Source organism: Coturnix japonica, chromosome 2 (genome assembly GCF_054131305.1).
Source record: "Coturnix japonica strain WE chromosome 2, WE-NBRP24, whole genome shotgun sequence".
Lineage (NCBI taxonomy): Eukaryota > Metazoa > Chordata > Aves > Galliformes > Phasianidae > Coturnix > Coturnix japonica.
In genome coordinates, this window is record NC_140664.1 from 86,433,604 (window position 1) to 86,460,238 (window position 26,635).

The window sequence follows — 26,635 nt, forward strand, 5'->3', positions numbered from 1 at the left end:
AGAGGAAGTGATAGAAGATGAAAATTGTGCAAATTCACTTTTGTGATCTGTTAGCAGCATCTTCCTTGCAGTGGAGAATCTTTACTCCAAATAAGATATTTATAGCTGTAAGTTATGCAGCCTGTGGTTAAGGTCTTTTGAGGAATCGTACCCGTCTGAAGACAGCCCAGATTTTACCATTGCTCAAAATAGAAACTAGTTAACATTGTCAGCACTCACAGCCTTCTTCCTCTGTCTCATAAACAGATCTCCAGAGATTTGTAGTGTGTCATGTATTTTCTCTTTTTTTTTTTTCTCTTTTTTTTTCCCAACAGCAGAATGATTTAAAACGTCTGAACACATCTCAGATGTCCCTTAATTTTTAGTACCTGTTAAAGTTAAATCATGAATATAAAACTTTGGCCAGACCTTTGAATCTCAGGGCAAGTACGTATCTTTTATATCTCACCTGCCACTACTGAGAAAATACAGTGGCTAATCTGTCAAAAGCTGTCTGCATTTATCATCTGTTTACACTGTAGATGTAGTCTGAGGCACGTTAAGGCCTGATCACACTAAATTTCGGTGATAGAAGACTGTATTCTCTTTTATTTACTTGAGTGGAGTTTTTGGTTTTTTTTTTGAAATACAAAATTGTCCTTTATGAAATAAAAAGGTATTCAAACACTTCTCATAAATCTCATAAATCTTTGCTGAACAAAGATGCTATGCCCAAGGTAACTATCAAATAAAGTCTTCAAGAAGACTAATGCTTTCGTTAAAGATTTATTCTTTCTGCAGCATTGTGTTTAAAGGCACTCTTTCAAACAATCATCAGCTCACTATTAATTTAATTAAAGCTATGTTTGCATATAAATATATGTATTAATAAGACTGCCTACTTCTCAGTGGTTTGCATGCAGGCATGGAGTTTCTGCAAGTAGAGCAAGATGCTAGTTTTTCCTCTTAATGTGTCCAGCAACTTTCAAGCTTTCAGTTGCAGAACTTACTGTGCATTTCATGTGTAATAACTGCATGGACTAACTCTGTAATACAGCTATAGTTAATTTACTAGTAACTGTATTCCAGAGCAGCAGATATTAACTACAATAGCTGAAACTTGGTAGTGTAACCTAAAGTATGATGATCTTTTTAGACTTTGGGATTATAGCTTATTAAACAGGAAGAAGTCAAAGTCTAAAGGAAAATTTCCTTGTACTGGAAACTTTTTATCTTTTATCTCATTTTTATTCACTTAATTTTTTATTTTTGTCATAATTATTTTGATTTTGGCTGTCTTCTGTTTTATGTTGGCTGGCTGGAAAGTAAACATTTAACAAGGGGATTTCAAGAGAAGGTTAATTTTGAGCAGAAATTTAGTTGCTGTTGGCTTGTCTGTACTTAGTAGTATTGGGTGTGTATTTTTTACTTTTGATCAGGTTTTATAATGATTATCATCATTATATCCCTTGTGCACAAGGTGAAAGAAATTCTGTTGTATACAGGTCATTCTGAAAGTAATGCCTTTCATTTATTTCCATGGAAACCACAACAGATGCAAAGACCAAGATGACTCCAATCCAGAGAGTGAATTATCAGTTACCAAATACTGTTTTTCAAAGTAGTCACCTCCATTGGCAGTGCGTTTTTGCCAGCCATGAACAGGAGCCTGCCGGCTGTGCTAGTTTAAACAAACAAAAAAGGAAAGAAAATAAAACTGCTCCAGAAGAAGTGACCCACTGTTTCACAGCTGCTATGATGGCGTTGTTGGTAGGAAAATGTTGTCCATACAATTTATCTTTCATTGACCAAGCAGATCCAAGTCAGAAGATGCCAAATCTGGACCATACAGTGGGTATGGCAGGACAGTCACAGAATCACAGAATGACCCGGGTTGGAAGGGACCTCCAGGATCGTGTAGTTCCAAGCCCCCTACCTAGCAGGGCAATAAAACATACATATTTACTAGATCAGGTTGCCCGGGGCCCTGTCCAATCTGGTCTTGAACACCTCCAAGGACGGGGCATCCACAACCCCAGTCCAGCCAAGAATGGCAGTCTTCAAACTGGTATGGGCCCTGGTGCTCAAGGGAATGCATATCCTCTTCTCTAGGCTCACCCTGGAAATTCAGAGCTTCTGCTTTGATCTATGCATCGCACTGCTGAGTTGATTATTTGTACAGCTTCCAGGAAATCTAGAAGGGGGTTGCTTTTCCTGTCCCCAAATAAAGTGCACATCACTTTACCTGCTGAGGACTACAGCCTTGACATTTTCTTCCCTGGGAATTTGCATGTTGCCACTCTATATGTTGCTGTTTTGACTCCAGCTTATAATGGTTGCACTTTGTCTTGTCACCAATAATGAAGTGATCCAGGAAACTGTTACCTTCAGCCTTGTATTGGTTCAGTTGGTCCTGGCAGATTTGCATATGGTGTTCTTTCTGTTCCTGCGTGTGCAGTTGTGTGACCCATTGTGTGCAAACTTTGTGATATTTTAATATTGCCACCATTGTTTCCAAAGCATTTGAAACCAATTTTCAGCTCTGTGCACAGTTTCCTGGTCATAATCCACTGACTCAACAATGAGCTGTTTGAAATACTCATCATTTTGTGATGTGATAGTTGTGCGCGGCTGTCTAGAATGTGGCTATGTGGCTTTTTTTCCTGTCTGTCACCACTATTGAAAGCGCACCACCTATTGCTTCACTGTGCTCACATCCACTACTTGGTCTGCAAATGTTCAGCAAATGTCATTTGTTCTCACATGTGGGAGAATTCAGTGTCACATATTTGCTTCATACACAGTCCTATGTCATGCTCCATTATGTCAGACTGCTCCTCTGCTGTTATCTGTCATGGGGTGACAGCATGTAAGGAGTATTAGTGGGAAGGTTCAACCTCTACTGCCATACTACCAACATCTTCCTCTGACATTGTGGGCCAACACAGTAAAATACGAGGCATTACTTTTGGAGCAGCTCACATAGTACAAAAGTGCTGTATGTGCTTTCTGTTGTGCAATCGCTCTTGGTTGAATTCAGACTCTCCTGATGAATTTCAATATCTCAGGGTTCTGAAAGGTCAGTTGCTTTCAAGGGCATTGGCAGTTGGTACTTTCTCCGTTTAAATGCCCTTGTAACAGATGAATTAAGCTGCATGTTCTCCCTGGACTCAGTGATGCAATTCAGAGGCAAGAGGCAGTCTGAAGAAAGATCTTGGCAGAATACCTTTAGCAGCTGAAGTCTGCATCTGATTATCATGTGTGGACACACCTTATTTAATTTTTTTCAAAGAAGAGCATGTTGAAACATGCTAAAAACTGTAAGTCTGAGAATTCAAGCCTTGAAAGTTAGTGGATCTGTTGTTTGTAGGCTGTTGTTTGTTCCATTAAAAACTTGAAAGTCATGGCTTCTGCCCCGTTTGGTTGCAAAGAAAGAAGTCACTTCTCTCTTGAGGCAGAGAGCTGAGAATCTGAAGTAATTTGAAGTATGTAGTTGCTTGGAGATTCTGAGTATGTGCATAAAATCTTGGTGTCCCTTCAGAAAATATGCAGATTTCAAAATGCTTTAAGATAACAAGCTTTTGACATACTGACTGTATTATCATGATGGGAGACCTGCAACTTTTAAATCTGATGATGAAAGACAATTGGAGGAAAGCATATAAAGTTTGCAAGGTCTGTGCATGCTGTGGGTATAGATGTAAGGTTGAGTGCAGCAGTGAAGCCACCAACAGACCCTGGCTTAGAAAAATTACTGCTTTGACTTCACTGAAGTCACTTGAAATCATGCTAGAAGTAAATGCTGTTTTAGAACATCTCAGGTGCCATGTATGTTAAGCTGAAATGCAGATCACTGTGATGATAATTTTGTTAGTTTTGAAGTTCACTGAATTGCTTGTCTGCCTGTTTCTTCATTAAAATTTGTCAGGGAGCACATAGCTTTGTAAATGTCATTATTCCTAAGCTATGTGTTTGTTGTTATTATGGACCGATGGAAATAGGTGACCTCAGATTGTCAGCTAATTGCACACGCTAACCCATAAATAAAATGATTACTAGTAAAGGAATGCCACGTCTAAATTGGTAACTAAGAAAATTATTCAATTATTCCATGTGCTAGGAGTAAGGCATTAAGTGTGCATCTTCCTCTGGTGGAACTGTTTGTCGAAAAGAAGCATTAACAAAAAAGAAAAGCACAAAAGAAAAACAAAAGACAGACAATGTGAAAATGTACAAGCTGTTGTGGGGTAATATAGGCAAATAGATCTTTCAGAGTGACCAGATAGCACTCTGCAACCAGATAAGTTGTTCTGACATTTGATTGGAATATGTGCTTGTAACAGCATTTAGACACACTAATTACAAGTAGGTGTGGTAGCCAAGTGTAGCCAGAAGCTGAGAAAACTGTAGCATGTTTATGGGTGGAAAAGAGACCTTTTTCTGTACTGTTCTATTTCCCCTTTGCTTGCATTTTGCATGTGCTACGTGTTATGTTCCCCTCGTAGGAGGTGGCTAATACAGCAGAGTGTAGCTGTTTGCCATGCTCTGGCTATTGAAAGAAGCAAGTTGAGTGTGTGGGAACTGACTGGAGGGAAGGAGGTCGCAACTCTCTTGACATACGCAGAATGCAAACATCTGGAGAAGGTTGGGGCCCAGCAGAAGGAGCATAACTAGAAACAGCTGAGAGAGGGAGAGGACATGGAAGCAATAAAGAGGCTTCTCCAGTTAGTTATGTGGAGTTCTGGAAGCTCTAAAAAGTGGATGTGCTGAGAAAAAAGACTTTGTGGATAGAGAAGACACTGTCTTATGAGGATGCAAGGGGAAGACCTGCTTACAAATTCTTTTTTATCATTTTTTCTGTCTGAGAATAAACTTAGGAAATTGAATAAAATGGAATTTGGAAACTGGAGTTTTGATTGTAAGATCAACAACTGAAGAGAGCAACATGTTGAAGCGAGGGAGAACACAGTGGAAAACAAAATGAGAAGAAAATTGGAATAAATTTGACTGTCCTTCCTGATAATAAGAAATTTCATAGTGAAGTGTCCAAACAACAGAGGATTTCCTTGGTGTTAAACCTAAATTGAAGCTCTGTATCCTGCAGTTCTTCAGGGCATTTTTGGTCTTCTCTCACGTTGAAAATTTGAAACTTTGCTTTTGTGTTTCTCATAGAGGCTATGCTGATGTCTTGCTTTTGTAAAAATTTTAACAATCTTAGAGAGTTCGATGCTAATATCTATAATACTATAGTATTTTTTCCTCTTCCTTTTTCCTCCAACCATAAATCTCTCTTAAATCCTAAGTTTTTAATATGGAAAAGTATTTATTTGTTTGCAACCACTAAGCAAATCAATATTGTATGAATTGGCAATGATCTTGAACAGCGTTAAGCTTGACTGCTTCAGCTTGCTAGTTGGGATTGCTGTTTTGCCACTGGTTTGCTTGGACTTGTATACTCAGTTAATGTTTAGTGACAGAAACCATTTCTGTCCTTCAGATCAGTCAAATACAGCTCTCTAATTTATAGAAAATGCACTGTGTTGTTCTTACAGTGTATTGCATGGGAAAAGTACTTTGTAAATCTTTTGGTACATTTGCCACTAAGAAAAAAGAAACTCATTTTTATCATTTATAAACTAACGATGAGATAACAAACATGCTTTGAACTGTAGGGATATTTTACTGAGGTCTGTTTTACCAAGGAATCAGCTGCAGGTTCAAGTTAGTGCAAAAAAAGTAAGAAGTAAAGCATTCAAAATCTGTATGAAGGGCACTAGGTGAGGATGGATGAATGCAGGAGCTGAATGTCTTACTATAGCACAGAAGAATATATTGCAAGGTGTTTTTAAGAATTCAAGCAATGGCATCAACCAAGTAATTTTTAGCAAGCATGTAACAGGAGAACAAGTTCCATAAATGAGTTTATCCATTTTGAAGTTCTGATCTTGTATGCGTTAACTGAACAGAATTCCTTCTGAGCTTTGGGAAGTTTGAACTTAGCAGCACTAATGTGAATTAGATCTCCTAAAGATATTTAGGCGTGGTGCAATAGTATCCATGTCTAGATCAATGCAGTCTTGATTTTGGATTTTTTTGTTTTTGTTTTTACTACAGATGTTGTAAGTTTGAAAAGAAGATGGGTAATCTGAAAGTGAATTTCTGAGTTGAGTATTTCATTATGTACCTCTGAGTGCATTTAGAGATGCACCTCCCTCTAGACAAGGTTGCTCAAAGCCCCATCCAGCCTGGCCTTGAACACCTCCAGAGAGAGGGGTCATCCACAACCTAACTGTGCAACCTGTTATTGTCACACCATCCTCACAGCAAATGAGTCTAAATCATTCATCTTCCAGATCCTTGGGAACCTGTGGATTAATCTTGTCAGGTCCCAAGGATTTGTGCACTTTCAAATTCTTCAGATGTTCTCAAACCTGATCTTCACTTACAGTAGGCAGATCTTCCTTCTCCCAGTTCTTATGTTTACTTTTTGCAGCTTGTGCAGTGCTGCTGGAGCCCTTGCTAGTGAGGACTTGGGCAAAACATTCATTGAGCACCTCAGCCTCCTCCATATCCCTCACGAACAGATCTCCAGTTTCCTTCCAGAGAGGGCTCATATCTTCTCTGGCCTTCCTTTTATCATTGATTGTAGCAGAAATGCCAAGTCACAGCTTGAAACAGCGGCTGAGCACCTAGTGGGTAGGCAGTGCCAGCCCAGGGGAGCTCAGCTGTATGCAGTGCACCTGAGTGACCAGAAGAGGTGGAGCCAGGATCCACTGCTTCCTGGACCTCATTTTAGGGTTGGTAGTGGAAGTAAGAGTATCTCTGTAGATCCTTGCCTACCTGAGGTATTCTGAAGCTTTGTTTCTGTGCATATAACTGTTGTATTTGAACAAGTCTTCTCTTGCTGTAGCTTAGGACCTTGCTAATTCTGCTGTTGTTGCTGTCCTTTCCATTGTGTTACACTGATATATCTGTAGAGTTTCTTCTTGTTCCCCTTCAAGTATCTGGCTAGATGTAGTTTTGTTTCAGTTATGGCTTTCCTAACCTAATCCTTGGCTGCTTAGGCAATTCTTTGTAGTCCTCCCGGATAACCTGTTCCTGATTCCACTCCCTACAGACTTAATTTTTGTGCCCAGTTAAGTCCAGGAGCTACTTATTGAACCATGGAAGCCTTTTTGGTTTTTTGTTTGCCTTCCTCTTTTTTGGGGTATACTGCTTCTGGGCTTGGAGGAGATGGCCATTGAATGCTTTTATTATTTCATAATCTCATAGTCACACACACACCTGCAACTGTTCTTGATGTTTGCCTTGCTCAGTGCTTTTGTGTACAAGCATTTGAGTTGGGCTTCCACTGATGCTGATTTACCAATTAGAGTTATCCTGCACCTTAGGTGCCATCTTCCTGGCCTGTGATCCAGCTTGAGGCACAAGGCATCCATTACTAACATCCTCAAAGTGAGATGAGTTGAGGATACCCTTCCACAGCAGCTCTAGTTTAAAGCCCTCCTAACTAAGTTGGAAAGCTTACTGCCAAAGAGGGTCTGCCCCTTCTCTGACCCCATCTACTCTGAGAAGGCCAAATTTCTCAAAGCTTGTTCTGTGGTAGCTGAAGTCCTCTATTTGACATCAACCACTGAGTTTACATTGAAGTTTTGAGAAAACATGGACTGCAGTCACTGCTTAAGCAAAACTTTTACGTGTAATGATGTAGGACAGAGAAGTAAACAAGAAGAAATAAGGTTTTGAGACATACTGTTTCTTTATTTTGGAACGACTGAAAATTTCTCGTTCAAGATAAAGAGAAATTCAATTTTGTGAAGATATTCACAAAATTAGGCTCATCTCTTCAGTCTGGTCAAGAATTCTTGTTCAGAGGTACAGAAGGGAAGGACAGGCCCAGGTAGGCTTGGGGCAACATTGTAGTATTTGGCCACGTTCCTGTTTTGAAGCTGGCCTGAGGGCTAGCATGTTTCTACTGCAGCACATCTGCTGCTACAGCTCCCCTCCTTCTCTTCTTCTATTGTTGGATCAAAGCCCAGATCCTTATCCAGGTAGCATAACAGGAGGCTACCTGTGTATCATGGTAGCATCATTAACGCTGTGTCTGACTTTGATTTGCGAGAAGTCAAATGTAAAAGTTGGAGGAACAGGTGAGCGTATTTGTTTTAAAAGCACCATAAAAGGTTGCTTTATCATCTTTAGGTGTGCCTGGTACATGAACGCTTTTTGGTCTGCTCAGCGTGCCCTGTGATTTAATGTTGCCTGGTGAAGCAAATGGATTTCTAATCTTTATTGTTTGATAGGCATAATAACTATGACTTTGCTACTTAAAGAGCTAAATTGAAGGGATTTCTCTTTTAGCACTACATTTAATAGATTTATAGTCAGTCGATAAATGTAGCTGCTAAAAGACTTGAACTTGAGCAGCTGTGACGGCTTGGTGGAAGATGGCTTGGCTTCAGTTTCACTTGAAACTGTGTAAAAATGTCTACTTTAGTTTAACCACTCTACAGTCCATGGTAGTGACTCTACTCCAGTTAAACATAGAAGTTACTCTAAAGTGAGTGGGCCTTTTTTGTGTGTTTTTGCTCTTTGTATTTGGTTTGTTGAACTGTGTATTTTCTTTTTACACTTAATTGACCTAACAGTGGGCAAACAAGCTGAGGAATGGATGTTTAGCTAAGTCATAGACTTACTCCCTTTTCCTATTGTAACTCTGGTAGCTCTGTGCTCATTGTGATAAAATTCAAAAGGAAATAGGAGTCTTTTAGGAAGCTAATTTGAGAAATAAATCGGTTACTCAAAAAGCACATAGGTGTTAGAGTGACAGTTTCAGTTCATGTAAGTACTTATTCTGAGAACAAGGCAAACTGGAAAATTGAAAGAAAAGTTTTCAGAGTTTAAAAACAAGCATGTTTTCCATTGTACCACCTTGAGAAGGAAATACATTTCTTTGCACAATATAATCCATTGTGCATTACAATGTAGCTGTTATTTTCAGCATTATTGGCATTGTAGGGTGTCATTGCATTGTCAGTGTACGACCCCATTTTTTCTTTCTCTCTCTCTTAAAAATATTTCCAGAATGTTCTCTAACTTGCTTTTTTACTCTTTTTCTCATAAGGCACCAAATGTTGGATTTGAGTTATGTGTGTTTTGTGTTAGAGGGTGATGTTTTTATTGTGTCTTCATAACACTGAATTAAGCATGGTTTGTGCATGAAATGTTTCAGTATGCTAATATTGTTCTTGCATTTTAACTGATGTAGATTTGCAGAAAGGTCTGTATGTGTCTTATTACTCATTTCATGGGGAATTATTTGCTAACAATTAGGAATAGTACTTGTTAGATGTTGCTGAAAATTTACATCAAGATAATTCCACTTTTCTGTGCTTGTAACAACGTTGTACGATAGTACTTGTTATTTTAGTGTGATATGCTTCACAATCAGGAAAAAATGAAAATAAGGCAGAATTTGATACAAATTTGAACTGTTCATAAGTTGTAAATTTTGACAAACACAATCTCAGTAATTGTATTTTAATCTCAATGTATTTCTTGCTGGCACTTCAAGATAAAATGCTTTAAGTCTCTTTTATGGATCTATAACATACAAAAAATGTTTACTATCATGAAGTGTCAATGTACATACTAATAAAAAAAAAGAAGGACTGGGAAGTATTTTATGAATATCTGTAATGTATATATGCAGTTTTGCCTGCAATTTTGCCTACAATTTTGTGTATGAATTTGGCTCTGCTAAAAATAGTCCTGAACCCAGGCCCATTCCTGTTTGCAAACATGTCCCAGCATTCTTGGGCCGGTGGGGAAAGGGAGCCATGAAGAATTCACTTGCCGTTCTAAGCAGTCGAAGCTGGCTTTTAATCTGTGTTTGTTTTCAGGCCAAAGATAATGTGGATGTTGCTTCTCTAGCCCTTACAGTGCAAAGCCAATTGCCTTTATATAGACTTTGTTTCAAAAGTATTGCATGTTTAATAAGGATCTCAAAGCTGACCATATTCCTATTACACTGTGGCATAACAGAAAAATAATGGGCTATGAGGGAGATTAATAAGGCTTTTGAGTTGAAAAAGCATTAAATCAGTTTAACTCTGTAAGTAAGCCGCTCAGACCTGATAATACAATAATCTTTAACTTGGTGTACAACCCCTATTGGTGTGCATTAAGATATCTGTTGGCCTCTTTGTACCTGGCTTTTCTTCAAACTCTGGTAGCGGTATCTTATATATGGTGAAATACAGAGGGGGGGAAATAAAGGGGTTACTGAAGTTTACACGGTACTAGTAGCTTGTGTCTGGTTTTACCTGTTGCACAGACACCAGGGATATCAATTCCAGCTGGCTGTGGCTATTTCCTCTACAAGGATGTACATCACAGCTTGTCAAATCAGGCTCAGGAGGCCATTCCTTCTGCTCACCTCTTGAAAGGCTGCAAAAACCATTTGATGGTGTTTGTAAATGCTAGTTTGATGAGTTTGATGCTTTTAATGCGCTTTTTTTTGTCCCAGGTTAGTGCAAGTAAAACCCCAAGTGAAAAGCATTGCTACAGTCTGTTTAGCCGAAGTAAAAGACCCCCTAGTGTAGAAGTGGCATGACATTTATAAATTCATATGATGATTACTTGCTTCAGTGGTTTTGAAAATGACGATGTTCTTTGTTTGTTTTGTTTTTTTCTCATTCTTTTTGAACCCCTGTTTTATATGTGTGTGTTTTGTTTCCTCTGCCTAGACCTGGTTAACCATTTCTGTGAACAGGTCCTCAATTTTTTACTTTGTCCCTACTTTCCTGTCGTAGCCCCATCTTCCCCTGGTGTCGACTCCGTACCCTTACAGCGCACAGGCAGTCAACACGGCACACAGAACGCAACCGCGACCTTCCAGAGGGCCAGCTATGCTGCAGGCCCAGCCTCCAATTACGCAGACCCCTACCGACAGCTGCAGTATTGTCCTTCTGTTGAATCACCATACAGCAAATCTGGGCCAGCCATCCCACCTGAGGGGACCTTGGCTAGGTCACCTTCCATTGATAGCATTCAGAAAGATCCCAGGTGGGTGAAACCTTAATTGTCTACTATTTCTTGCTCATGCAGAGGTTTGAAATTGCAGTTTGCTTTGTGTATTTCTGCTGTTGAATATCACCAACAAAACCCCACGACCCGAAACCTGATGGTAAGTATAAAACTTTTTGTGTAACACTTTTATTCTGATGCTTTACCTTCTTAAAAAGGAAATGGTAGATGTAGTATTGGATATGTATGTTTAGCCTGCTTTCAGTAATACATAGTACCACCCCTCCAAGTCTTCTGGAAAGTAATTGTCTCTGAAAATCGAAGTGGTGGTTTAACTTCTGACTCTCACTGTTGTGAACTGGACTTTCAAGGTACTGCTCGGGCAGGAGTTGTTAAAGTTGTTGGGTTTTCTATGGTTAATATTCACAGAAGGATGTTCCGGTATCAGGCAGTGAGACTAGGTGATGTGAAACAGCCTATGGTCAGCTTTGTTCTTCGCCCTGTGTCTTATGCAAGCTTCTAATACCAGTACGTGGCAGCAGAATGTATGTGTTACAGCTTGCTACAAAAGATTTTTACGGTGCATGCTCTTTCAGTACATATTACAACTTAGTCATGCCCAACAGCAATACTACTGTGATATGGTCATGCGGTTAGGGAAGACACAAGAGGTAAATTGTATGGCCATCCGTATGCCCAGTGGACATAGAAGCGGGTTAGGGAGTTTTCTGGCATATGCTTTGACTTCCATAACAGTAGTTGAAATGCTGACTGCAGTCATTGATGCACTTTGTAATTTTCATTAGTTTTCTGATGGAAAAGAGAACAGATATTTTTGGTAACAGAAGTTAAAACCCATCACAAATGTTAATTTATACCATTTTTTTCCCCATGGCAAATGGCATGAACTACTTATTTGTTATGTATAAATACATGAGTGAACCCAAAAATTTGCACCCCTTCAAATTGCTGGAAATGTTTAAGTAAAAATTTGTAAAGAATTTTCTTGAAGCGTTAAAAACCCAATATCCACAATCTGATATCTCTGCTTGTTTAGCATGAGGGAAGTTCTCTCTAACAGGTACCCAATAGCAGCTACATTTTATGACACATCAGAAAAATTTTGGTAACCGGAGGGGACCAGTCTTTTTAATAAAAACTCGGTGTTTTGATATGTTTGTATTCCAGAATATAAAAGCTAGCAGAAGTAAAAAGAAAGGTTTCCTTTTGTAAATGTCTCATTTCAAACTTAAAGGAAAATGGCTTCAGGACCACGCAGAAAAAATGACTGTAATCCATGTGAAATGTTCTTAGGAAGTGCATGATGATACTGAAGGCACTCTTGGTGACATACAGGAACTACATATTTGTGTCTACAGGTGCTAGATATTATGTCTTTGTAAAATAAAAGGTCATCTCAGCATTGCTCTGCAATCACTTTGAAACTGATGCTCAGTTACCATCTATGAAATGAGCTTGTAAAAGATTTTCTCTTGCAGACTTCTCATTTGGCTATTTTTTCATTCTCATACTGTGAATAGTTGTGCATTCATGAGTATTGATTTCTGTAGGTAAAGTAGCAGCGTATAGACATCCAGTTTAAATTGAACTTCATAAGCTCTTAGAGACAGTCATTAAGTGCTGTTTTGCTATGATCACTACTAAATGGACTCGGATTTTTCACCACGTCTCTAAAAGAGGTTTGCGTTATATAAATCGTGGTCCTTGGATCAAATGAATAAGATGGTGTGGTGTCTATTACTTAGTGATTCTGCCCTTCTTGGCACAGAGTACTTCTTACAAAGCAGATTCAGGAGTGCTACTGATTATGTTGGGCCTTAGTCTGCAGCAGCTATATTCTGTCTTGGCAGACTGGTTCAAGAGACTACTTGTGGACCATAACTATTGCTGATCATTCAGATACTGGAAAGACTTCGAAAAATTGGAAGGTGCTTTGAGAAAAGAAACAAAAGTGATTAGAGAATGGCTGATTTATATGAACAGAATATGAAACTTCGTATAAATCACAGGTTTGGAATGGAGAGAACAGAAGATTTTGCAGGTGCTTGAAGAATTGTTAAGGAAAGACAGAATTTATATAGTATAGCATATGGGAGATAAATGGAGTGGCTATAATTAGGAAAACTTGAACATTTTTTCAAATATATAAAGTTTGCAATAATGTCAAGTTTCATTGTATTCCTCAAAGGATTATTATTGATATCATGCATAGCAAGAAGAAAGAATCTTGTTACCCAGTAAAATGGACTTGAGCAGCTGATAAACCTTGAGCTTCTTTACAGAGCTATTTGCTGCTTTTGTAATTTGCTTGCTTGTTTTTCTTTTTAAAAATGACTTACATGAGCGGTTGCAGAGAGTGGCAGGCATCATTTTCATACACAGTCAACTTTTCCACCAGAAGTCCAAACAAAGGTTTACTGGAAGAGCAGACTGCGAGACAAAAGCAAATTAATTGCAAGCTTTTGAATAGTGTTTGCTATATGTCAGTCAGTTCAAGATGGAAAATAGATGCCCAGAAGAGAATGTACTTATCCTAATAAGCTATTAGAGTTTCTAAAACTGAATGTTATTTTCTGGACTCTTCAGTTTAGATGGGATTTCCATCTGATGTCCAGGAAAAATGGTTGCCAGGCACAGCAGAAATAGGCAACTTTTTCCATTGTTTTCAGTGTGTAGTTTGGATTGCAAACGCTGTGGTTTTACATATATATTCTGAGCTGACACTTTGCAAATTAAATTTTAACTCAGCATCTGTTCTCCATCATTCAGCTGTCATAAAACACAGTTTAATATTCATTATCTTAAAGTTTAGCAACTATTTCTAAAAAGCATCAGAATATTTATCATGTCTGTGGTAATATGTATTTTTTAACTTACTCATACTGCTGGCTGGTATGGACTGAAGTAATGATAATGGTGAAAACTCCATGCGTATATTCTAACAGAGAATCTGATGCTTTGTCTTAATTAGAAAGGAAAAGAGCACTTTTCTTAAGTCAATAAAACTTAAGTTACGGAAAAAAACAGGTTGAATATCAGGCAGTTTATTTACAGGTTGATTATTTTGTTTGCTTGATGTTAGAAGAAGAATAGATGTATGAAGTAGAACTGATCTGAACTGCTTCATGCCATAATTGAAAAAATGATCTAGTAAATGTGTATGTTTGGTGGCCATGCTAGGCAGGGGGGTTGGAACTACATGATTCTTGAGGTCCCTTCCAACCCGGGTCATTCTGTGATTCTGTGATAATTTCTTATATGAAAATATGGTATAGAGAAAGGGCAAAAATAATAGTATTTGTTTTCTGAGTATTGTCTTGATTTTATTTCTTGATTCGTGAACAAGAGAAGTTGTGGGTATTTTACGTATTGGAAATACATGCTTGTGATATTTTCAGCCCTGCTTTCACTTAAGAAAGATTCACCTGTCCTTTAGCATCAAAGAATTCTTTAAGGTTTGCCCATCTGTAAAACTTACTCTCACCTGTTTCGGTTTTTTTCCTTTGGAAAAGGTGGAAAGAAACTTGAGACACAAGAATTTGTGAAAACACTGAATTCAGTCTATCAAAATGGATTTTAGAGTTCAGATATCCCTTTTCCTGTTTCATGGAGTTACACCAATCTTAGACTTAAAATTTTTTGTTACAGGATCCCCTTCCCCAGGGTACGTATTTCAGACCCCTCTGAACTGTTTCTTAAAAAGAAACTGGATGATTTGGTGAATGCAGCTGTAAGAGGTTCATCCTTTATCGTAGTGCAGACTGCAACAACATCACAAGCAATGAAATCATGTTGCAAATAAAAAAGAAATGAAGGTTTCTAAATCCAGCTGTCTCACAGCATCTTTTACCTTTAGAGCTGCCTCTGTATAGTTCAGCATAGTGATGGAGCTTTCCAGGTGTTGTATGCCTGAGCTCTAATACCTGAAAAAGTTTCTGCTTCATTCTATGCATTTGTAGTCAACATTGCTTGTTTGTTTTGGGGGGGGGATTTAAATGTGCTTTGTTTTCAAAATGCAAGCCTGAAAGCTTTCTTTTCTGGCAAAGAAATCATAGAAATAGAATAAGTTTTAGTTAACTTCTGTGTTCCAGTAAAACTGCTTATGGGATCAGTACACACAGTTTGGAACATACTGTGTTAAAGGGTGAATGTTTCTACAGGAGTCTTTACCGTGTATTTTATTTTGCTTTGTTCCAAGGATTGTCTCAGCACTAAAATAGTGTTAGTCTGCTGTAAACTGAATAGCAGCTGGGCACTAGAACAGCGTAACAAGGTGGGAAAATAAATATAAACCTGAATGTGTAGGAGATTGGGCATGTTTGTGAGAATGTGTCTGGTAGGTTCCTCAGGAGAGGATGTCACCTGCAGAAAGGAACTTCAGCTGAGGGGGAAGGCCTTCCTATGACTGCAGAGCAGCTGGTGACAACGATGTGCTGCCTTGCCCTGTTCAGAGCTGAGATGTGGGCTGGGGTTCTCAGAATCAAACAGGCAGCTGGAGGTGCTGGTTGGACTCTGTCCTTCCTGCTGGAATGTGGCTTGTAGCAATTAGTTACCCAGACAAGGATAGGTCTGCCATATTCCAGGTTAAAACCTTTACCACTAAATTATCACATGCTATGTCTCTGATACAGAATGATTTGTGTTATATAAATGTATTTTGGGAAAGCCGTGCGTATGTGATGGGGGTGGGGAAAGGCTCAAGCACCAGAGTATAATACTGCAACCCAAGACGTGGAGGAATGAAGTTCATATTCATAATCTGAATGAGACAGAACAGGGATTGCAGATTCACTTCCCTGCTTCTGTGTGGCACACTGTGATAGACAGATCTCTTCACCCACAAGCTTTTGAAGGTCTATCTTACTCCTATTTGGTATCAGGGTTAATGTGGGGGGAGAAATTCTCCAAAGATGTTGGTAGTGAGGAGGCTGTGGGAAGCATATTTCTACTGGATGTAAGCGCGTGTATGTTTGGCAGTGCAGACACTTGTGCTTTTAGCTCATGAAGCACTATCATCCACTTGTTCTTGTCTATGACTAGTACAGATTATTGACCACAGAACACCATTCTGTTGCCATCCTGCTGTTAAAGACGTTTATCTTATCGTTAACAGATCTGCTGTAATGTAATCACAGAACATCACAATTTAGGTATCACAGTAACATAGAGGTGGCTGGTCCATGTAGTTTGAGTAATGAGTCTGTCCTGAAGTTCTTACAGTTCCTAAGCCACCAACAGAGAAATATAGGCTATATGTAGCCATTGTATTTGGTAGGCTATTTATGTGGTACACAGGGTATAATTTTGAGTTAGAGATAATATATTTTTTTCTTGATTTGGTTTGAAAGTGTAGCTCTTATCAATATTCTATGTGGTGTAGGGAGCTTGCTTTGGCAGGGGGGTTGGACTCGATGATCTCTAGAGGTCCCTTCCAACCCCTACAATTCTGTGATTCTGTGATTCTGCCTCAAACAGAAGGTAATTTGGTTTCCTTTTTAATGGAGGAAGAGAATTAAAAGGCTCTGTATGTACTTGTAAGTGATACAGGACATTCACAAGGAGGTGGCAGGAGATTCACATCATGTTAAGTCCACAGCTGAGTAAATGGAAGAACAGAAGAAAGACCAAGGTCTCCTCCTTCTTAAACAATTTTTCCCCCCATTGCAATAATGCAGATCTGACACTTGAAGAACAGCAACAAAGTCCTTTCCACTGTTTCTTTTCCAGTCTTTTGTGTCTTTTAATGCCTTGATTCATTGAAGGAAAAAGCAGGTGGGCAGCGAGCCTCCTTCTCATACTGTCCATAGCTCATTTCTGTTTCTTGAATGACACAGCTGAGCTTCTAATGGTGAATATATATCCCAGTGCAATTTCTGACTTTGTTTGCCATGCATTTTGCTCAGTATCCTCAGTGGCTCATTTGCAAACTTTGACAGATGCAAAATCTATGTGGTTCCTTTCTACGATGGCAGGCAAGAACAGCTAGAAAATGTTGTATGTCTTCCAATTGGACATTAGAAACATAGGAAAGAATCATACTTTCAGGCTTTCTTAGGCTCATGTAAGCTGTTACTATCTCCTGGCAGGATAAACTGGGTAAGTTTCTCAGTAGTAGGTCTTGGACATCTCATCAGCCAAATGGATAATAGTGATCTTCCTCTTTATAGAGGAGTTCAGAGCAAGTTAAATTTGTAAGGTGCTTTGAAGTTCAAAGGATAACCTTGATTCCGTGGCAGATGTGATGGAAGAGAGAGAAATACATCAGGTGGAGAAGATGAATGGGAAAGCTTTCAGGAAGCTTGCTAAAATCAGGACATGTAAGCTGAAATTGTCTCAAAATAAAATAATAATAAAAAGTCATCCTTGACACTGCCACACAAGTTTCTGTGCAGAGGTTGAGGCTGGACATTATTGTAATTTTGTAGAGCTATTAAATAAGCAAGAAACAAAAGCCAATTTGTTGTCAGTTTATACAGGTGACAAACAAATACATTTTGTACACAACAAGGCATTGAGAGTAAAAGGTTTCTGCAACAGAATACAACCAAAAGTTTGCTGAAATCATGTTTCAAGTGTAGAGGTTTGCTAAAAACGATGAGGAAAACATCTCTGTGTAGACTATTTCAGATGAGAGAAGGCCAATCCCTGCCAGTTCACTCAAGAGCAGAGCTTAGTGTGAAGTCTGCCTCTTAGCCTTTCCTTCCTAGTGTGCTGCCATTCTGTTGATGAACCCCGCTATCTTCATGGAGATCTTCCTTCCCCACTGAACAGATCCAGTACACAGATGTATCATGATTTGTAGCATTTAGCTAGTGGTTTCCTAGGAACCAAGAGCCACCACCAATCCCAATAGAAATCCTACAGCCATTGTTGCCAGGGGAACTCCCAGTCTCTGGGCTTACTGTAGAATATTTTTTTACACTATTTTTAAGCCACTGCTGTCAGTTTGCTGTTTAGCTTCCCTCTCATTGCTGTAGTTTAGAGGGGATCATATTTATCTTTACCATGCAACAAAGTGGAGGAGACTGGAGATCATAAGACCTGGGGGAAAAAAAAAAAAAAAAAAAAAAGTTTACTTAGCTGAAAGAAGAATGGAATGAGATGTCTTGATTTTGTGAACACACCAAAGGTAAAAATTTGGAGGAAGGAAGAACTTGTGGTAGAAAGAGGCACTTTGCAAACTGCAGAAGAAGTTTCTTAAAAGAAGAAAGGAAAACTAAAGAAAAGTGAATGTGTTTGTGTTAGTTCATGTGAGAGGGGTGAATGCCAACATCACAGGTGTAACAGAGGTTCCCCTACCTTCCCATTAGTCAAGATGGCCATATTCTAGCAACTCTTGTAGAAAAACAGTGCTGATCAGTACACCTTTGTTTTAACTTTCTATGCTAGAATAAGAAGTTTTCATTCTTTTTGATTCCCTCTGAGTCTTGGAGTGATCCAGAAACTAAGTCACCTGTAGCTGTTTTTTATGTAATTCCATTGTCCTTCAAAACATCCGGTCTCCATAACTTCTCTCAGAGCACTGCCATCTAACTCAGTGCTGGCATTTCCAAAGTACTGGCCGTGTCCATACAGAAACACCAGTACAGTCTGTAGCTGGGAAGTCTGTACTCCTCCAGAAATCAACCAGTTTATTTCTACAGTTTTGTTGTGTAGGATTGTCCTGCTCTTAATTTGTCAATGCTGGAAGTGCAGAGTATCACGACCTTTGTGTATCTTAAATCACCTAAGTCAGATCAATGACAAATCTGGCTTTTGTTTTATTTTTTATCATGTCTCAAATCAGGATGTTGGTCTGTAGGCTGATTTCTCTGGCCTAAGACCTGAGCTGGTGTGTAAGATATTAGGTGTGATGTTTGGAACCAGCAAAGCAATTGTAATGATAGAAAATGGACACAATACTTTTCTTTAGCCATGAGGCAGCTGTGGCCCTAGGTGAGCCTGTGGGCCAGCTTGTACACTCCATGAGCTGGGGACCTGCCTGTGGTGCTGGCTGGGTGTGGAAATGGCTGACTGGAGGCTTGCTGCTCCTATGTACTTCACGTGCAACATGGCTTATGGCTGTGAGTGGTGGCAGAGTGAGCCTGTGTCACTTGTTGGCTGTGGAAGCTGGAGCTGCCACATTGCAGGGAAGTCCAGGGGGATCCACAGTAGTGAAACCTAGAAGGTGCCTGCCAGGACAGTGCAAAGGGTAGGCCTGGGCCACCCCAGATCACATAGGGAAATATAAGAGAGGTCTCCACGTGAGCAGGAGGTCTCAGGGTTTGCACAGGATGTGTGAACGTGGTCAGCAATTAGCCCCTTGTCTGTCATTAGTCTATCCTGCATGGGGAGTGAAACATAAGGTAGATGTGAACTGTCATGTACAGTCCTTGCTGGGTCACCAGGAGCTGGCCAAACACCACCTAGGTTCAATGTAACCACATAAAAGTGGTGTAATGGATGATTATTTCCTTGTGAGAGGGAAAAATACTCATTTGGACTAATTGGAGCAACCTACAGGTTTTGTTTTTCTTTGGAGTTGTTAGTTTCCTGCTGGATCAATTGTGTGATTGCTGTATCCCTTCTGAGTCAATACCTTCAGCTGAATGTTTCTGAAAGTAGAGTGCCCATTTAGCTAGCTGTTTGCTAGTTAACCTGAGAGTCAGGATATCTAGGCCTACTCAGATATTTTGTTGTAAATGAACTTTACAGTAGCTGAAAACATACAATGTTAAAACTGTTTTTGTCAGTTTTTCTTGGCATCAAATGATTCTTGAATAAAAGCTGCTGCTTGTTCTGTGACATGATCCCATAACTATGTAGGTATTCATATTATTATACTTTAGATTATGGTCTTGGATGGTCATAAAATTGATGCTTTTTTTTTTTAATTTTCCTTGCAGGAAGTTGGCCTTTGTCAGGGGCTTCCCTTTGTGGGTCTATTTGAGTTTTATGTATAGTTCTTTCATTTCTTCCAACAGCTTGTAATAGGAACTTGATGAGAAAAGACTCTAAATCAGTGTAGTTTTGAAATCTCGTATGAAACTCTGTGTACAGATTGGTGCGAAAAGGATTCCTCAGTTATTAGGTAGATTTTTCACATGCAAGTGAGAAAAGGAGCATGATACCTCCTTCTGCCTTTGTATGTTGTCGCACAGTTTGCCACAGGTGACCAAACTGTAAAACCTCCACCTATGCAAATCTGGTCATGTACTTAGAAATTCTTCTAAATGCATAAAATCTTCTCTGCAGAGCAACAACATCTCTGTCATATGCTTAGTCTTCTCTTTGGAATGTTTTTGGTTTTTTTTTTCTGTTTGTCAGCAGCTATGTTTGTTATAATGAAATTTTATCCTAAACTGTGAAGTTTTTATCTGCAGTTGCTAAGGGGTAACAGATTCTGTGAGCCACTGCATTTCCTATGGCACATCTCCAGGGCCTCCTCCCTGCACTGAGCACTGCTGCACATAGGCTCCTTCTGAAGGATGTCAGATCATCTGTGAGTTATTTTATGTGAGTGCGGTTCTTGGGCCTGCTAACAGAAAATGTGGTGGTTTGGTTATGCTGCATAGAAGAAAGAGGGCTGCCTTTACACGGGGGGACATCCAAAGTGAAATGTCCTTGCGTGATCAGCAGGAAGGCCTACACTCATTATGCGTGTTATGAAGACAAATCAGAACAGTGATGACACTAAAGTAATTAAAAGCATAGAGCACATTTACACAGAATTCCAACAGCCAGAGGGAGGACAGGCTTGAGACGAGAGCAGGAACTGCATTCAGGTTTGCCAGTGTGTAACAGTGTAGGAGCTTCAGTGCTAGTAATGGTTGCATGCATGTGACAGAGCTTCATGTGACAATTCAAAAGCTGATTTCTCAAAATGCATGCTGTTCAGATTTTCCCTTCTAATTACTGGCACTTGCTGATTCAGTTTTCAGGCCAACTAGGTGGAAGTGCTTTCTTTTAGGGCTCTGTTTATCATCCCCTATATGCCTGTAATCATATTTGTTGTGCATGTGGGTACACTGAAACTGAGCCGAATAGCTTCTAATCCCCTCCAGGTTAATTACTAGGCCAGGCTTGTATCATAAAAATACAGCTAACATCTTCACAGAATATATTGAGGTGGGAATATGGAAGCTTGATTCCTGTCCTGTTTCATATTCCATGACATAAAGATCAGTCTGTTACTGGGTGTGTATCTTCTTTCCATCATTTCTTAAAAGAAACATTTAGGTTAGATTTTGCTTTTATGTCATGGTAAACATGGCTTAGTTTCTCCTATTTTTAGCAGAGAGTTTTTAGTGTTTTTCTTAACACTAAGAATATAGTAGGATTCATCAGTTAATGAAATGGTTTTCAAGAATCTGTTATGAGGAAGGGAGAAGGGAAGAACTACTTTTACTTTTTTCTTTAGAAAATTAATTAGGGGGAAAATATCAGGGAAGAAATCTAGATATCAAACTTTCTAAAATGTTTGTGATAGATGGTCTATATTACCTCTATGCATTTGAAAATGGAATGGATGGCAGAGGAATGATGGAGCTTGTAGGTGACAGCTGACATATTCAAAATAGTGGAGGTAGCCTTTCACTCTTCTGCTGACAGTTTCACTATAGCCCAAAGGATAATGAAGCACATGAAAGTTTCCAGAATCATTTTAAAATAAACTATTTATGAGCATGCTTCTCTATCATTTTAAACTCCTTTGGAAAAAATGGAGTTGTGTGTATGTAGTGTTGATTTATTTCCTTGGTATCACAGGCTTCATGGGAAAGCTCAGCTCACAGTGCTCCTAGTTCTACAGAACAGCAGTATGCCAGTGATATGAGCTAAATCTTGCAGCCTTTTCACAGAGGAAATTCCATTTACTTTGGAATGCAATTTTGAATGGAGTAAATGCAGCAATGTAGAGGAATCCTGAAGTGGAACTTCAGCAGTGAGTCTTGACTAGCAGCGCCAGATGCAAATTATGATTTTTAGAGCCTTGTTATCTTTAGTTTTCTTAGGAAAACTAGATCTCTCATGACATAGTTTTCATCTTGAATAAATACAATTGGATTTCGGAAAAATCACAGACAGTAGCTTGAGGTTCTACATGTGCACTCGGTATCACCAGCAACTAGAGCTTTACCAGTATATTTTTCTCCACTTCTTTGAAAGTTTTGATATGTAGTGGAAGGGAAGTGTTACAAAGAGACCACTGTCAAATTCACAAAATATGTGCAATGAGAAATACACAGCAAACTTTCTGATGTATTTCCTGTAAAATGTCCTTGTATGTCTGTTAAATAGAGACAGATTAATCTCTCAGTCTATTAACAACAGCTAGAAGCTGCTGTGGGCTTTTTTACTACATTTGGATGGGTAATAATGCACTATTCAAAAAAAGAAAATAGTTTCTTGGATAACAATTGTGCATGAGAACTATCGCTGAAAATAGTTTGAGATGTCATTGCAACAAGAAATATTTTCTGCTGCCAACATTTCTTTAGAATATGGATTTCATTTAAATCTGGATGTCATGTATCCAGCCTTAAAATTGTAATTAAACCAGTGAAGAAATATGTTTTCCATTTTTTCTGTTAAAGCTGAAGTTTGAACTTGTTTCTAAGTGGTAAAAAAGAAAAACAAATAAACTTCTAATGTAGCAAGCAGTTGTTTCGGGTTGGGGTAACCCCACTAACCCCACTTGGTTTAGGTTAGTAACTTCAGAAAAATAGCAATATTCTTTTGAAATAAATGCCAGAAATGGCATGAAAGCTAATCAGAATGAGTGTATTGGGGGATTGATTTTTGTTGGGTTTTTGTTGTTGTTGCTTTGGGAGTTTTTTGTTTCTACTTGAATGAGTTTTCTAGGAAGCCAAAGACTTACAGAGTTTAGAGAGTTTAGTCCAGACTTTAGAGAAGGGAAGAGATGTCTGCTTTCAGCTGAGTGTTGTAAAATAAGCCAAAGAAGGGTCTTTGACTTAATTTCTTTTAACTTGGGGAAAAGAAAAAAAATTTGGAAAGAACACTTCCTTCCCTATTCTCTCTGAACCCATGTAACATTTAGGCTTTGTAATGCTGAATTCTCATAGAACCATAATGGAACCATAATGAAACGGAGACCTCTGAAGACTAATGTATTCCTCTCAGTACTTGCATGTGGTAGTGATAATGATGTAACCCCTGTGAGAACATGCAGCTTAGATTGAAGGGTTTGGAAAGTGCTGGGTGAATTACTGGATTGCTGGCCTGTACTCCTTGCTTAAGACATGAGGACAAAGGTAAATACATGGATGTGTGTTGTGATTTTGGTGTGTCTTGTTAGTATTTAATTGGTCCAGTGGTTTCATTTTGCTGTGTGAGTTATGATTATGTAAAAATGCATGTCCTTGCCTCAAAAAGTTTATGTTCAGTTTGAAATGAAATGCAGAAAGATAGGAAGGGCATGAGAAAGTAGAAAGGAAAGCAGGGTTAAAAGTAAAAGCAGTTAAATCATTTAATTATGTTCACAGACTTACCTCTGAATCGGTCAGGTGTATTTATTCTGCTTAAGAAATAATTGCTGGTATCCCCAGGCTGCTTTCAACAGAGTGAGCATTTCGCTGCTTTTCTGGTAAGCAGATCTCAGTAGAAAATACAGGGATTAAGAAAGGGGATAGTTTCTTTTGGAATAGGTCAGCTGTGAAAGTCTGTAGGAAGGATGCCATGTGAATATCGTAAAAATGTTTGCAGAATACATGGAGAAATGAGTGCTCAAGGCTGATATTAGAAAGGGATTTCAAAGAGTGCAGCAAAGGGCAGAACTGTAAAGGGCCTTGGACATCTACAAAAACTCAGTGGAAAATGTAACCAACTATATTTAGCAATCTCATGCTGTCATCTTGTAAAACTAAAAACTATTATGAAAGTCTTGCTTCTAGAATATATATATTTTTTAAAGTGGATCATTCAAATAGGGTAAGAGTTTGAGTCTTCAGTCTTCAGTCTTTTTCAACATAATATAAATATAAGGTGTAAATACATATACACCAAAAATATATATATAGTACAAATATATAATATATATTTATATATACATATAAATATATAATTATAATTAAATATAATATATGATATCATACACATATTGATTCCATAATCCCAGTTTGCATGCAACGGTGTCTGTGTAGGTGGGATGCAGAAGGTGCCCAAGAGCAATGTGCAGTATCAGCTCATCATATGTGATGAGGCATGTCAGGTTGCTCTGCTGTTTTAAGAAACTATATGATAGGTATGGTACAAGTTCGGCTGGCTTCTCATTTCACTGTCTGCTGCTGGAATTCATTGTATGGATATTGATAAGCACTTGGTCTGATATAGACACCAGGATTTGGTTGTTACTCACATCCCAACCTCAGGTAGAGAGCTTTTGGTCTTGTCCTTGAGCGTTCTTTGTATTTGACATTCAGAGTACCTTTTCTGTCTGCTTTGAAATGATGGGTTCAGGAGCTGCACATTTTACATACCCAAATTCTATTGCAGCTGTTAGCTTTATTGCTGCCAGTAGAATTCCCTTACTTATGAAGTGTAAACTGCAGTGTCATTTCAATTCAGTTATATATGTTTATAAATCACAGACAGACACTTCAGTAAAAGGACGTGTTCATTTTCAGTGTTTTAGTAACAGGTAAGTTATGGAGAATTTCATGTTTGTGGTAAGTTTTTTTTTAATGTTTCCAAGTACAGAGAAAGTATGAATGCTTGCTTTAAAACAAAAGCAACAACAACAACAAAAAAAATCATCCATGTATTTAAAAAATAATTTAAAAACTTGACAACTCTGGTAGCGCTTTGTTGAGTTGTGTAGTTTAACACTCTAATTTGGACACAGCATATGCTTACATAGATCTGGGTCAGTGAATGTAAGGGAAAAACCCTCCCTGATGTGTGCTGCACCTGACTACTTCTGCATGTGTATTATATAAAGAATCCAAATAGCATTAAGGATAGTATAATACTGCAGTGACAAAGGCTGTTCTGACTTGTTTTTTGTCAGTTGACAATGCTTAAGAAAGCCTGGCATCTCACTGAGGGCATGAGATTTGGAAGCTCTACTTGAATTAAAATGGTTTGCCATCTTTGTTTTGTGGTAGAGTTTATGGTTAAAAAGAAAAAAGAAAACAGCTTTCCAGATAATAAGAGGCAAGGAAATAAATAGGTTTTGGATTAGTTATAGTTGATTGCTTGCTGGGAGATGTTCCTCTTCTCCAAAGATCTACAAATGAAACCTGACCTTGCCCAAATTTTAGAGAGGAAACATCGTCTCAGTTAGGATTCTGTTCTCTCTGTCTGTGAGCAGATTGTTGCTTGGGAGGAAAAAATAAATAAATAAATAAATAAAACCAAAACAAAGCAATTTGACATACAGGACAACAGAGTTGTTATTCTTCAAGTGAGATTTAATTGTTCACTGATCAGGTACTTCTTCATTTTGAATGTGTTGTTATGTTTGAATTGAGCACACCTATTCATTTTTTAAAGACCATTATTCCTGATTATGGTTTTACTTTCAGCTTTTAGTGCTCGAATTCCCTTTGCTGAGGAGTACTGGAATAATTTAAAACAATTGCATGCTACATTACATAAGAAGATGCTTCCTTCTTTGGGGCCAGAAGCAGGCTCTCATCTTGCTTGATGGTGAATTACATTTTACAGTCTTAGAGAAGAAGACTCTCCATGAAAGCCTGAGAAATGAGGGGAAGTTATAAAAGCCAATTTTTTGGCTTTACTCAGGAGCACTGGGGAATCTCACCCTGCAATAATACAAACCTACTAAGAGCCGAGTGAAGAATCCCACTTGTGTGCACCTCATCTGCCAGTCAAAGAATTGAGTCTCCCAAGTCCTTAAAATAGATAGTTTCCTCCTGTCATGTTCAATTGACGCTTCAGCTAGATGTAGTTGAGCGATCTCTAACAAGTAACTAAAAATATGTAGGAGAGCGACAGATATAAAACTGGTATGAATTAAAATGGTCAGAGGATTGACACTGAAGTGTTTCTTCTAAATTCGTCAAAAGGAAAAGTAGAAAAACACTCAAGATCTGCAGTGAAGTAGATTTGCATGTGAACCCCTGCAAGCAGTATTCCTAGTGGTAAATTTGCTTCCTGCTGTTTTAATCCTGAGAAGTATTTCTAGCTCTTAAGCTCCTTAAAATTGAGGTATGACCTACAAGATGCTGACAGTTTTTTGTTATTTTGTTTTGTCTTAAAGCATTTGATTGAACTGTGGCATGAATGTGTCCCAGCCAAATAAAAGTTCCTTGGTGTGGAAATTGGTGTCTACCTTTGTTTTTCCCCTTTCTTAATACTTCTAGAGCCTCTAGTGATGTGTTGCATGCCAGAACATACAGTTCCTTCTTCAGTCACATTTTTCAGCTCTAAACTTTCTCTGTGCTTGGATGGGGGATTCTTCCCCATTTCTTCATATCTGAAGCTTATTTTCCCTCTCAAAACAAGATGCAAGTCTAGTTTCCTTGGGTTAACTACAAACCTCTGTTGTGGAAGAGAATAAATTTAGAGCAGAATTCCATGACAGCTGTACAGATTTCTGTGAGTGGCTGGGAGGGTTAAGCAGGACTCTTATTTGCTTACATGTATG

The 26,635-nt window shown here is 38.6% G+C and overlaps 1 protein-coding gene across 25 annotated transcripts in view; it reads left to right on the forward strand.

Moving 5' to 3' along the window:
- CTNND2 (catenin delta 2) overlaps positions 1-26,635 on the forward strand; it is a 587,225-nt gene that overhangs the window by 363,554 nt on the left and 197,036 nt on the right. For 15 of the 25 annotated variants that reach the window (XM_085537872.1, XM_015854424.3, XM_015854426.3 and 12 more), the window contains one exon: positions 10,794-11,046. The exons of 2 other annotated variants lie outside the window; for them this stretch is intronic. In XM_085537872.1, the coding sequence (XP_085393998.1) occupies positions 10,794-11,046 (253 nt within the window). Of the gene's footprint in view, positions 1-10,727; positions 11,047-26,635 lie in introns of all 25 variants that reach the window. 8 more of the 25 variants (XM_085537861.1, XM_085537859.1, XM_085537862.1 and 5 more) reach the window with 1 other exon arrangement.